This window comes from Alosa alosa, chromosome 22 (assembly GCF_017589495.1).
Source record: "Alosa alosa isolate M-15738 ecotype Scorff River chromosome 22, AALO_Geno_1.1, whole genome shotgun sequence".
Classification (NCBI taxonomy): Eukaryota; Metazoa; Chordata; class Actinopteri; order Clupeiformes; family Clupeidae; genus Alosa; species Alosa alosa.
In genome coordinates, this window is record NC_063210.1 from 14,938,585 (window position 1) to 14,952,227 (window position 13,643).

At 47.7% G+C, this 13,643-nt stretch overlaps 1 protein-coding gene across 1 annotated transcript in view; it reads left to right on the forward strand.

The window, feature by feature from the left end:
* The first annotated feature begins 3,692 nt into the window (after positions 1-3,692).
* Positions 3,693-13,643, forward strand: part of cep131 (centrosomal protein 131) — a 31,509-nt gene continuing 21,558 nt past the window's right edge. Inside the window, exons 1-12 of the mRNA XM_048234035.1 lie at positions 3,693-3,842; positions 5,056-5,252; positions 5,512-5,606; positions 8,602-8,713; positions 9,515-9,651; positions 10,521-10,625; positions 10,855-11,025; positions 11,331-11,448; positions 11,578-11,688; positions 12,105-12,273; positions 12,749-12,846; positions 13,470-13,643. The exon at positions 13,470-13,643 is cut by the window's right edge and continues 6 nt beyond it. Coding sequence (XP_048089992.1) covers positions 5,067-5,252; positions 5,512-5,606; positions 8,602-8,713; positions 9,515-9,651; positions 10,521-10,625; positions 10,855-11,025; positions 11,331-11,448; positions 11,578-11,688; positions 12,105-12,273; positions 12,749-12,846; positions 13,470-13,643 — 1,476 coding nt within the window. The 5' untranslated portion in view covers positions 3,693-3,842; positions 5,056-5,066. The remainder of the gene's footprint in view (positions 3,843-5,055; positions 5,253-5,511; positions 5,607-8,601; positions 8,714-9,514; positions 9,652-10,520; positions 10,626-10,854; positions 11,026-11,330; positions 11,449-11,577; positions 11,689-12,104; positions 12,274-12,748; positions 12,847-13,469) is intronic.

Consider the following 13,643-nt stretch of genomic DNA (forward strand, 5'->3'; position numbering starts at 1 on the left):
TGCACACTGCTCAACAAATGCCAACAGACCTCCTCACTGCCGAGACAGTAATGGAAAAGAACGGCTTTAGAACATGTAGAACCATATTAATAGCTGCTTTCAGACACAACCTCCGCAGTAGGCTACTTGCGGAGCTTTGTCAAATGGAGGTCCGACCCTTCGGGTGATTCAGACATGATGCTAACCTGCGGATCTTCCAAATGACCAGTGATGTTGTTCAGATATACGACCCATACGTTTGACATCCGCAGAACAGCCGGACTTACACATAGGTCTAAAAGCAGCTTATGTACAACTTGACAGATTGACGGTTCCCTCTGACCCAACCAATGGTATTTCTTGGAGTTTGTGTTGGGGCAGTGTGCAAGCATCTTAGATTGATCATTAATCTGTCAATTCAGCTATTGACACCCAGTGAATGGATATCTGTATATGGGTCTGTTAAACTTTGGTTTAGTTTCAGTATTCATTCCTTTGTAAAATACTGTAAGTGACCTAATGCAGCTCCCCAACCCAACCCCCCCTCCTCTGTGTGTCTGATGTTCCACAGGCGCTGGGGGAGAACAGCCTGCAGCACTGTGTGGCCACCTGGCAGTTCCTTACCTGCTGGAAATCAGAGCTGATGCTCAAGAGAGGGCAGGTGTGTGTGTGTGTGGGTGGGTGCAGAGTCATAATGATGTACTCACAGTCATTACCTCACTCTCACAAAAGAAATGGATGCGACCTCCATAACAATGCCAAACCCCTCAGGCATCGGTAACAAAAGAGAGTAGGGTTGACAAATGGCACACTTCCAACTGTGGCAAGTGAGAAGAGAGAAGCCAGACTCTGGAAGAGAAGGTATGTGTCGTATACTGTACCTACGTACCTATACAATGGATATCGCCATAGTGCAAGAGCCTGTGTGTATTGATACGGTGATGTATCAATTTAGGCCTTTGGACAATGGCGGACAGTTACTGTTTCCTGTTACAATTAATATGTTAATTGTTACAATGTGAACTGTACTGATAACTTTTTGTTGCAATATGTCAAAGATTTTTGTGTTCCAAGGCTATAATAGTGCATCTTTATTTTGTTATTTTATTTTGTTATTTGATTACAGAGGGGAAGTATATTTTTGAACAACATGGATATTCTCTTGTGTTGACACCCTGAGTTGGATGTCTTTAATGAGGCACTAGGAGGCCCTGACCCCTATAGTCATATATCCAGTGAGGTTGATCAATAGAACGTGTCCATTCTTTGTCCCACACATCTGTAGGGTTTAGCCAAAAAGACACTCATCGATCCTGAAAGTTAACTGATGTTATTAGCCGCCATTTTGACTTTTTGACCTTTTTTGACACTTCGTTCACACTTCACTTTGTTGTTGTAGGACTCAGATATTGGTGAGAGTTCCTGGGCAGCCATTTTAGAATTTCAACATAGAAGATGGGTAAAGAAAATGTTGGCATTTTTTAATCACAATTATCTCAATTTTCAGTGACCTGACACTTTATTTTAAATAGCCTCAACCATATACACACATGATACACTACACATGCACTACTTCAAGCATTACTAATTTTTTCTTTAAATGTTTTGTGTTACATAGGATCCTCTCCCAGGTCTTTTCCTGGAGTTCCGGGGCAGAACTCTCAAAAGATTGAGGACTGGGACAAGAAGGTTCTTTTGCCTGACTGACATCGACTTCTTTACTTGTGAACTCCATGAGGTTCTCCTCCTGAAGACCACAGAATCAGATTCTTCAGAACCTTATGCACCTCACTGGGAGTAAGAGAGCATCCATTCTGCCACCCATCTGATATAGTCCCAGTCTGTTGGTCCATTTAATGATGATTTAGCCGTTCCTGTAGCTCTGCGATTTGGAGCTTCGGTGAGAAATGAAGGACACCCTGTGCCAAATTGGTTAAAGTTAACCAGTGACAGACACTGTAACGGTGCTAGGGTAAGATATCTTCAGCTAACATTTTCATATCTAACGGCAGTTTTAATAGTCTTGTTTGAAGTGTCCCCTATTTTCCCGCTATATAGCCTATCAAGAATGGCTGGAGTAGTAATATTTATTTAACATATGTTCCTAAGTGGAGGCACTCACACGTCAAATAAACGCAAGCACACAAAGAAACCTTGATCTGAAGTGTGTCGACCATAAAACCTACGCATCTGAAAGGGAATTGCTCTCACAATTTCCCTTGTTACTAAAACAAAGACATCACATGGGCTATCCGCATCACATCCCCCCATGGCAGTGGGTTTCAATCACAACAAAGTAGCCCCCCTCAAGTCGGCGGGCATATCGGGATTTAAAGTCCTTTGACTCAGGAGCTGTGCACTTTGACCCCTCCAGGCGACCATCTGTCAATCCCAGCTTGCACTGGTCACCCATTGAGGAAGCAGCTGGGGGCTGAGAGTGAAAAGGAATGCGTGTGCTCAGAACAATAGACTAGAATGCTAACTGTTGCTTCACTGCTCTTCTCCTCTTCTCTTGGAAAACCCTCCCTCATCACTGCTCTCTCTCTCTCTCTCTCTCTCTCTCTATCTATCTATCTATCTTCAGTATGTGCATCAGATCCACCCTGGAGAACCATTTGGACCAGAAGGGTAGTATGTCACCCCCACCCAAGCTGGATGCTCTACCAGAGCAACTGACTATGGCAAAAAAGCAGAGATCTGGTTTGCTGTGGCATTTAAAACATTATTTGTGGTTCTGTGTGGATATGTGTGGATGATCCAAATGAAGCAGACTTCATTTGTTTTTTGTTTTTATTTACAAATGTGTGTCCATTTGGTTTTCTGGACCTTTGTTGTTGAATTGTGTTTTGTTCTTTGCTGTCTCCCTGTTCTTTGCATCACTTCTGAGTTTGCATAGAACCTATTGATTATATTGCACATGCAACTAAACACACTTTAATTGTAGGCTATAATAATAGCCTAATATTATGCTATTATGTTAATATTATATTAATTATGTCTGTGGTCTTTGCATGCTCTCTCTCTCTCTCTCTCTCTCTCTCTCTCTCTCTCTCTCTCTCTCTCTCTCTCCTTAGGCCTAATTAGGCTAATAGGCCTATCTGACTTAAAGACTTGAAGATAGAAATATTAACATAAAAATAAACAATCAGAAGTTTTGAAATGCATATGCTATACTGTGAAATGTAGACTACATTTAGTATGTATTAATACAATATTGCTATTATTTATATAAACAAAATATGTGACCAATTTGTTGTGGAAGGGAGGTGAATTCAACTGAGGATCTGAAACTTTTCTTTCAAGGTAGACTTAGACCTTGAATGAAGGTCTCACCGTGTAAATATGTTTTTCTTTATGAACACATCAGCGTTAAGTGTCCTAAGTTTCCTTGTCTCTCCTGTGCTGTTTTAACAATGTTGTCATTCTGTCTAGACTAAAATAACTAACCAGTAAAGGAACGTAATAGGGCCTACAAATGATTTTCTATGAATTATTACACTCATTTAGTAAGTAACATGTTACAACCCCCCACTACCACGGATTAGTGAAAACATCTGCCGCTGTCTAGTCTCCCTACACACCCCCTTCATGCAAAGTCAACCAAGCTTTCATGACAAACACTTTTCGGCAGCCTATCGGATCATCTGCAGTGTTGGGGTAAAGGGATGCCACCACCAATCACAGCTTTCGAGGGGCGGAGTTCTTGTGTTTTCTCGTTGCCTAAGAGAAGATGTTGTATTGTTGGTCCTCAACAGTCTGAATTCACAAACGAAATTTTGCTTTGTGACTATTACATTGGGACTAACACAGGACTCATCAGGAGGTTTATTCAACCTCTGGACGATCGGTCTGCGCATACTGTCGTGAGTTGTTCTGTTTTTGATTCTGCTACATTTGGGAAGGGGGTCCATCATTGGTCCGTAATGGGGGAAAGCAAGCAATTTCACTGAGTATGGATTCAAGATTTAGCAAGCTCTTACTTAACTTTCATCCAGCTAGACAACTACGTTGTCGAGTTTGCAAGAACATTATCTTGAATCAGTTGTTTGCATTTTTTCATCTTTTCCTAGCATTGTCAACGTAAAGATACCTTTTAAAGACAAATGTAGATATTTCTAATAACGCATCAATATCACTGGCTAAATGGCTAGCCAGAAAGCTAGCTAACAACACTGTTTATTATTGTGGTGTAGTGCTTTTTGCTGATTGATGAAGCCTGTCTTGTCCACATAATACTGACGTTAAAGTTAGGCTTCCTATCTTACGTTTCTATGTAAATAATTGAACGGACAATACGTTATAATAACGGCAGCCTTGACAGGTCAACAAATAGAATAGACAGGTCAGTGAACTCCACTACTGTAACATCAGTTTTCTCTTTGCTAGGTATAGCCGAGGTAGCTACTGTAACGTTATCAGCAACAGTGTTGCGTTCTCCTGATAAAGCAAAACTGACTGCTGCTTGTGGCTTGTGTTTTTTGTTGCTAAATTAATGCAATTGCTCAATGGGCTAAGTTAACGTTATATTTGTTGCCAGTGTCCAGCCAGTTAACCAAAGGCAATCAAGCAATATTAATCTTCTACATCCATGGGATGCAGTAAAGTAAAAACTAGCCTATACTGTTTACGTTGTACACTTTGCTTTTAGTATGATGGTGTATATTGAAGCTGAATTGGCATCAACAGTTATGTTTTAAACAGTGAATGTTTTATACTAGTAGCCTATTTTGCCGTTTGAATTAAGTTGCATTTCTTTTAGTCCTTTGAGGGTCTAGAGGGCTGATATATAGCCTATCCATCTGGTTTGTCTTAACTATGGTACCTCTGATTTTCCACACCTCCCTGTCTCTTTCAAACACTCTCATACTCAAACACACACTCACACACCCACACACACACACACACACTCACACACACACTCACACACACACACACACACACACACACACTCACACACACACAAACACACACACACACACACACACACACACACACACACAAACACACACACCTACACACACACACATACACATTCATTCATTCATACTGACATTCATACAAACTCACTCTCTGTAGACTTTGTGACAATGCACACCACACGCAGTCCCACGTCCATTCCCACTGGAGGAGCAGGGGATGCGCTGGACCTCAGCCTGACCGGATCTCAGCTCTCAGTGACCAGGAGGCCCAGCAGTGCGTCCCCGGGCAAATACTTCTCTCGCTCTGTGTCTGTATCTGTGGCCAGTGAAGGAAGAGGAAAACGTAACACACTGGTGAGTGTTTGAGCAGTTGAGCACTGACATGGTCAACGTATGTAGTCCCTACTGGGTTGTAATGAGCAAGCCAGTATATGAAACTGTTTCAAGGCGAACAGGTGTTTAGCTGAGTGTGCAGGAACCTGTTGCCTTGCAGCATCAGCAACACCAGGTCCCAGTGAGCTTCCTTTAGCGAGTATCATCACCACCAATGCAATATTGAAGTCTTTGTCACTGTACAGCACAAGGTTGCTGACACCCCTCCTCTTGTTGCCAGGGCGATGCTGCGTTCAGTGGCTCCCGCTCCATCAAGAACCTACGGCGCTCCAACAGCACCACCCAGGTGAACCAGCAAGCCAGTGTCAGCCTGAGGTAAGCAAGACACTCCCCCTGATGTTAGTTTAGGATAATCACTCTGTGTCAGACACTGTAGGCAACAACCTATGCATTAAGTGTTTTTTTCTTCAGAGGGGTGTGCATTAAGTGCACACCGTAGACAATGCATTAAATGCTTTTTATTTGACTGATTTTACTGTATTAAGTCATAACATTATGTAAGTATACATGTAATGAAATAGAATCATGTGTTGCTGCTCAGATTTAAAGGAGAATTGCGGTTTCTCGAAGTCACCGAGAACGTTTGGTTCGGGAAAAAAAAAAGAAAACAAACGGTTCTACAGTCCGAGTTGCTGCAGCCAACAGATAGAGCTGCCAGGCAGCTACAGTGCTGCACTCTTGGGGCATGCCCACAGAGTGTAGCACTGTAGCTGGAATTCTCCTTTAACTTAGGCCTAAAGCCACACAAAGGCACCTCTCAGAGTCTTTAGTCTACTCATACTTCTAATTAAATAAGTTATACAGATTGCAGGGAACGTATCAGCCCTCCTCTTGATTGGCTATTTGACCAGTGGCAGATTGGAGAAGTAGTCAAACTCCAGCGTGATCGGGAGCATTTACTATTACTTGTGGTTGTATTAGTATTCCAGGGCATGCCTGAGCATGTGCTGCTTTAGCGCAAGTGGCGTACTGAAAGAGTGACACGCGTGAACTTTTGTGTGATTTGATGTATGGGGATAGGCTGTGTGTGTGTGTGTGTGTGTGTGTGTGTGTGTGTGTGTGTGTGTGTGAATTGTGGCGTGGGTGGGGTGGGGGTGGGGGGGCTAGACTTTGGAGCAGGCCTTGTGTCTTCGCCCCCCCTCTCGTCCCTTTAACAAGCTGCGTTACTCAAGTCAAGTCAGCGTTCCTCCTCCTGAGCCATGCAACAGCTGGCACCCCCCAGAGGATTCCGGAGCACTCCAGAGGGGACAATGGGCATTGTGGGCCGGCCGGCCGGCGGCTGCTGAATCAGAAAGGCCCGAGTGGGGGAGTGGGGGCAGAGAAAGAGGGGGGGATGACGGGGTTGCAGGGGTGGGGGTGACAGAAGTGCTGTCGCCACGGTGTGTTGCCCTGCTTTGTCAGGAGTAGGAGGGGTTCATGGGGGCATGAGGGTGGGGGTTAGGAGGGGAGGGGGCACTGGGTGGGGTGGAGGTGGGGTCAGATTTCTCTGAATGGGAATGCAGCGGTGAAAGGAGAAGTGTGTGCATGCGGGGAGCCTATTGTTTGGCAGCTGCTGGCGCCCTCTTCTTTGCCGATGCACACACACACACACACACACACACACACACACACACACACACACACACACACACACACATTGCCTTCTGGGATGCCTGAGCACTGGGCTTAAGCAGAAGACAATCCAACAAACCCCACCTCTCCCACCCTCCTCTGCCCCACCCCTCCTGTGTCTTCAGAGTCCTTCATAACTGTCATCCGCTGATCCTCCCTGGCCCTGCTTGTAAAGCAGAGGGGGCGAGTGGAGGGTGGAGGGGGCGAGTGGAGGGTGGAGGGGGGAGGGGGGTGGAGGTGGCGGGTGGAGGGGGCGAGTGGAGGGTGGAGGGGGCGAGGGGAGGGTGGAGGGGGCGAGTGGAGGGTGGAGGGGGCGAGTGGAGGGTGGAGGGGGCGAGTGGAGGGTGGAGGGGGCGAGTGGAGGGTGGAGGGGGCGAGTGGAGGGTGGAGGGGGCGAGTGGAGGGTGGAGGGGGCGAGTGGAGGGTGGAGGGGGCGAGTGGAGGGTGGAGGGGGCGAGTGGAGGGTGGAGGGGGCGAGTGGAGGGTGGAGGGGGCGAGTGGAGGGTGGAGGGGGCGAGTGGAGGGTGGAGGGGGCGAGTGGAGGGTGGAGGGGGCGAGTGGAGGGTGGAGGGGGCGAGTGGAGGGTGGAGGGGGCGAGTGGAGGGTGGAGGGGGCGAGTGGAGGGTGGAGGGGGCGAGTGGAGGGTGGAGGGGGCGAGTGGAGGGTGGAGGGGGCGAGTGGAGGGTGGAGGGGGCGAGTGGAGGGTGGAGGGGGCGAGTGGAGGGTGGAGGGGGCGAGTGGAGGGTGGAGGGGGCGAGTGGAGGGTGGAGGGGGCGAGTGGAGGGTGGAGGGGGCGAGTGGAGGGTGGAGGGGGCGAGTGGAGGGTGGAGGGGGCGAGTGGAGGGTGGAGGGGGCGAGTGGAGGGTGGAGGGGGCGAGTGGAGGGTGGAGGGGGCGAGTGGAGGGTGGAGGGGGCGAGTGGAGGGTGGAGGGGGCGAGTGGAGGGTGGAGGGGGCGAGTGGAGGGTGGAGGGGGCGAGTGGAGGGTGGAGGGGGCGAGTGGAGGGTGGAGGGGGCGAGTGGAGGGTGGAGGGGGCGAGTGGAGGGTGGAGGGGGCGAGTGGAGGGTGGAGGGGGCGAGTGGAGGGTGGAGGGGGCGAGTGGAGGGTGGAGGGGGCGAGTGGAGGGTGGAGGGGGCGAGTGGAGGGTGGAGGGGGCGAGTGGAGGGTGGAGGCATACTGTAGCACACGGTTCCGCTCAGCACTGGAGGCGTGGTGTGCCTCTCGCGAACGAAGACTCCAGCAGAGTAGGCTGCACTAGCTAACAGGGCTAGCTCATTAGCACGGCTCCTTATCCAAGAGATACAGTTGACAGCTAGAGTTCCGCTTGATCCGTGTCATGACACTTTTTTGTAACACTGAACTGGCTATGTCTTTATGCTATGTCTTTATTACATGACCGAGAACACCGTGTGCTGTCCACCAATGGACGTGATGCTCTGTGGTTATATAAATCCATCCTTAACCCAAGTCTTAACTGTGACCCTAAACTTAGTTTTATGCTAGTACAAATGAGCAGTGTTTTTGTTGTATCAGTGTTGTGTTATTCTTTGTCACTGTGGCATAGCCAACTTCCTCTGATACAAAGATGGCTTAGTTAACTGAGAATGTGAGCAGCCTTTTTCCCTCGCTGGAGCTGAAGTTTTGTATCTCGTTTTAAGACTGAAGAGTCAGACATGAACGGAGCTTGTTTACTCCTACAGTGAGGAGTGCTCGGAGGACTTCCAGGCCCTGTTCGACAGCAGCTCAAACGGCCGCCGCAAACTGGCCAGCCTCAGCAAGGCCTCCCCGGACCGAACCACCTGGAACATTCTGGTAACGCTGCACTTTTTCCCCCACACCAACCAATCCCCCCCCCACCACAACCCCCGCCCCCAAGTCGTCCATGACCCCTGTGATTCTGACTCAGCTTGTCAGCAAGTGGGACACTGTTAGCTGCAGAAAGCTAACACACTAGGCCTTATATAACCCTAGTTCCCCTTGTTCCTAGCTGTGCTATATTTATGAAGTCTGTGGAAAGTGTTAGCGTTGCCAGTGAAACCTGCTGTTGATTTCACTCTGACTCACTCGAGATGAAAGGCTCCAGCAAAGCCAAATGGTAGATTGAATTATGTAACTTTGTGCACATAGTTGGATGGCAAACCAGTGGTAACCTGTACTCTACTCAAGAAAATGAGCTGTGGGGCAGTACAAAGACAGAAGTGTGTGTGCGTGTGTGTGAGTGTATATACACACACACAAATGCATACATGATGTATGTGCAGAAATCTGTTCATTTGAACCCTTTCTCCAATCTAAAACATTTCCAACCATTAGGAGTTTTTTTTCTCTCTCTCTCTGTGAATATGGAGCTGTATTCCTCATCACTGAGAAACCACTGAATTCCCTCTTCCCACTCTTTCTCCCATTCTCTCTCTCTCTTTCTCTCTCTCTCTCTCTCCCATCCTCTCTCTCTCTCTTTCTCTTACTCTCTCTCTCTCTCTCTCTCTCTCCCATCCTCTCTCTCTCTCTTTCTCTCTCTCTCTTTCTTACTCTCTCTCTCTCTCCCATCCTCTCTCTCTCTCTCTCTCTCTCTCTCTCTCTCTCTCTCTCTCTCTCTCTCTCTCCCTCCTCCAGGATGACCAGCCACGTGCGTTCCCCCTGCCCAGCAGTTCCCGCAGTGTGGGCAGCATGGACTCCCCCACCGGCCCGAAGAAGAGGGAGCCGGGCAGCAGTGGCGTCACCCTGGCTGCCAACTTCACCGCCAACAACAGGTGGGCGAACGCCAATGGCCCGTCCACTCTGCCCACAGTAGCCATAATGACAGCTGTAACTATAGCGATATTAGCATCCACAATGACCAATGACAAGGAAATCCCTAGTCATCTACTAATGTGATGCCTTTATGTGAGGCTGATTCAGCCACTTTGAAAGCAATTGTGTTCAATGATTGTGAACGTTGTTCTGCAACATTATCTTTGTATTGCACAGTGTGGACATTGATGTTCTTATGAGCTAGATATTATTTATTTGTTTAGATATTATTTATTTGTTTAGATATTATTTATTTTGTTTTTACTGTTATTGTTGTTATAAGGTAGTTGTCGTCAACAGCAGTACCGCTACTACTAATCCTAAGTTTAGAACATGGCAGAGAGAGAAAGGGACTTCTAAAGGGTTGCGCTAGTCATGTGAGCTTTCAGGAATACTAAAAGAATGTGTGCATACAGTACTGTGTACATTACTCAGTGGTTGGTTTCTGTCTTGCTGCCATCCTATTCACCTGTCCATCAAAAAGGCAACACTGCCCCGAGGTGGACAAGTTTCAGATTCCTGTGATTTTTTTCCAGTCTCTGAATGTCAAGGTGTAGGCAAAGGAAATGTGTGTGTGTGTGTGTGTGTGTGTGTGTCTGTGTGTCTGTGTGTCTGTGTGTGTCTGTGTGTGTGTGTGTGTGGTGTATGTGTGTGTGTGTGTGTGTGTGCACCTTGCTGCATGTATATCATCAGTTCTGTCGTTGAAGGCAGCACCTTGCAGAGGCTTGCATAACCATGCATCACCCGTGACTTGATGTTGAAGTGCATAAATGAGTGCATGCTTTACTAACTCTAAATATAATACCTGTTTTCCCCTATCGTCCCTCAGGAGTAACAAGGGTGCAGTAGGCAACTCTGTCACCACCATCCTGCACAACAACTACTCCGAAAAGCCCCTCACACCAAAGAGCTCCAACCAGAAGCCCTCCTTCAAGTATGTGGGGCTCTTTTTTCAGTTTCGCTCCCTCTCCACCCCCTCTCCTCTCTCTCTCTCACACACTCTCCTCTCGTTCAATTCATTCAAAGTTGCTTTAATTGTATTACTATTGAGATACAGTGTTGCAAAGTAAAATAGTGTTGCAAAGAACAATAAAACAGAACGTCAACTTGTAATATAAGGATGAATGTAACGTCTGTCTTTGTCTCTGTCTCCGTCCATTCAGTAACATAATCAAGGCCACGGTGCACGACGAGAGCTCCCTGGAGAACGGTTCCCTTACCAAGTCCCAGAAGAACTTCTCCTCCTCCTCCTCGGCGTCGGCGTCCAACAATAACGCCCTCCGGAGCCCCTCACAGCCTCGCAGGAGGGAGGTCAGCGAGGAGGAGGCCGAGAGGTGAGCACACCGCAAGGCATCTTGGGAGTTATCCCCAGAATAACAACCAATGCTGCTCAACAACCGAGCTGCCACCGCTTGACTCTATTTCTGATTCGTTTTATGAGCTGATATTTTGATTTACTAGGCAGTCATGTTTAAAGGGTTGTGAGGTATGTTTGGAATAGATTTCATTTCACGCTTTTGTGTTTTTAAATGAAAAGCTATACCACAGGGCATCCTCTGCTATCTATTCATTCTGCTGGTCCAGTAACACGGGTCATTGAGTGTGTGTGTGTATGTGTGCTTTGCTGTCCTGGCTGCAGGTACATCCAGCAGGTCGCCCAGGCGGTAGTGACCATCCAGCGTTGGTATCGGCGCCACATCAAGAGGCGGCAGGCGTCCGAGATGGCCGTCAGACGCCTGCTCATCACCAAGAAGAAGGTACTGCAGAGGGAGAGAGGCTGTGGACTCTTAATGAAACGTGACAGATTGTAGTGTTATCTTCAACTAGTGTGCAGTTAAAGACCTAAAGAAATGAAATCAAATGTTCTTCCGTGTCCCTGTGTGCAGGAGCGTGAGCAGAGACTGGAGGAGGAGGGGCCCCCGGAAAAGAGGCGGGATGAGGACAGGAAACGCATCAGAGAGGAGAAGGCTCGGCTTGCGCGCCTCACAGCCATCCAGGTGTGTGTGTGTGTGTGTGTGTGCGTGCATGTGTGTGTTGCAGCCAGGTGTGCCTCTATGAGGTGATAGTCAGCACAACCTCTGGGCCTATCGGATCTGTCAAATCTCTCCAGATTTATTAAAGCGAGGCTGTCTCTGTCTCTTGTTCGTTGTCAGAACTTTCAAAGACAGTTTTAGGTCATGTGAACATTTAACTTACTATGAAGTAGTCTGTAGAGGTATGTGATCAATGTCATCCTAATGTTTGATAAACACTGTGTTTGGGTGTGTGTGTGTGTGTGTGTGTGTGTGTGTGCGTGTGTAATGCGTGTGTAATGCGTGTGTGTATGCGTGTGTAATGCGTGTGTGTACGTGTGCGTGTGTGTGTATGTGTGTGTGTGTGTGTGTGTGTGTGTGTGTGTGTGTGTGTGTTATAGGAGCTGCAGCAGAAGAGAGCCCAGCGCGTGGCCGAGGTGCAGCAGGCGGCCGAGGAGGAGGTGGAGGCCCTGAGGCGTGCTGGGAAGGTCGGCCGCAAGAAGTCCTCCAAGAGCTCCCCTGCCAACCAGCAGCCTGGCTCCCCCACCGACGTCAAAGCAAAGAACACAGGTGACTACTGCTCTAACCACCCACCAAAACCTCACTGTTGCCGTCATTGCTGGTACTAAGGGAAAGTTCATCCAAAACAATGTCCTCTCAAGCATTCTCACTGCAGTTTTTTTTGGCAACCCTCCTCATTTTCTTTTGAAGTAGTAATATTTACCATGAATATTTCACATAAGTGTTTAGTTGAACATTAAGTATCAGCTGTATTTGAGTGCAGCAAGAGAACATGTATGTAATACTAATGTCCCCGAAGAGTGAGAACTAAATAGCTTCTTGACAGATTTATTGGTGTGGGATTTTTATGACATAAGTGGAAATGTCTGAGAGATGTTCCTCAGACAGCCTCTAAAGGTTTTTACTTTTCTACTCCAAACCATATGGATCACACATCCAATTCCCATGTGAAGAATACTTCACATTCTAGAATATTCTCCATATAAGCCACTGACTGACTGACTCATTGTCTCCTCGTGTACAGATTCCAATGTTAACTTGGTCCCTGAGCTTGATGACATCCAAAACCTCAGGGCAGTGTCGCCAGCGTTGTCCGGACGTCGGGATTCTCAGTGCTCTCAGGTAATCCCATCCCATCCACCAAAACTGACCACAAATAAGTAGTAAGTAAGTATATGTACTCTTTTGATCCCGTGAGGAAAATTTGGTCTCTGCATTTATCCCAATCCGTGAATTAGTGAAACACACTCAGCACACAGTGAGGTGAAGCACACACTAATCCCGACGCAGTGAGCTGCCTGCTACAGCGGCGCTCTGGGAGCAGTGAAGCGTTTGGTGACTTGCTCAAGGGCACTTCAGCCGTTTCTACTGGTTGTGGTTCGAACCGGCAACCCTCCGGTTACAAGTCCAAAGCGCTAACCTAGTAGGACACGGCTGCCCCAAATACCACCGCAGATACCTGTCAGCAACCCTCACACATTGTGCTTTCTCATGCCAGACCTCTATTTAAGGTCACTAATAGTGTTGAACATTTCATGAATGTAATGAGATAGAGTCAGCGTGTGTGTGTGTGTGTGTGTGTGTGTGTGTCTTTAATGTGTGTGTGAGTTTGTGATATGATTGTTTATGTCTTTATGAGTGTGTAGTGTCAGCATGTAAATTGAAGAATTTTGAAGGTTTTTACACCATTTGACCGTCAGTCGGTGCCTGCTCTAAAAAGATCCTTGTATTTTTGTGTCCCTCAGGAGATTCTGGAAAGATCCGTGAGCATGGAGGACCAAAGGCAGGGGGCGTCTTCGAGCCGAGCCCAGTCCAAGACCACCCTCAACGACCTGCTGGACACCATTAAGCTCCTGGAGGAGGAACCGGAGAGGCTGTCTGAGCCAAAGAGCTACAGGAAGGAGAAGTACGCCTGGATA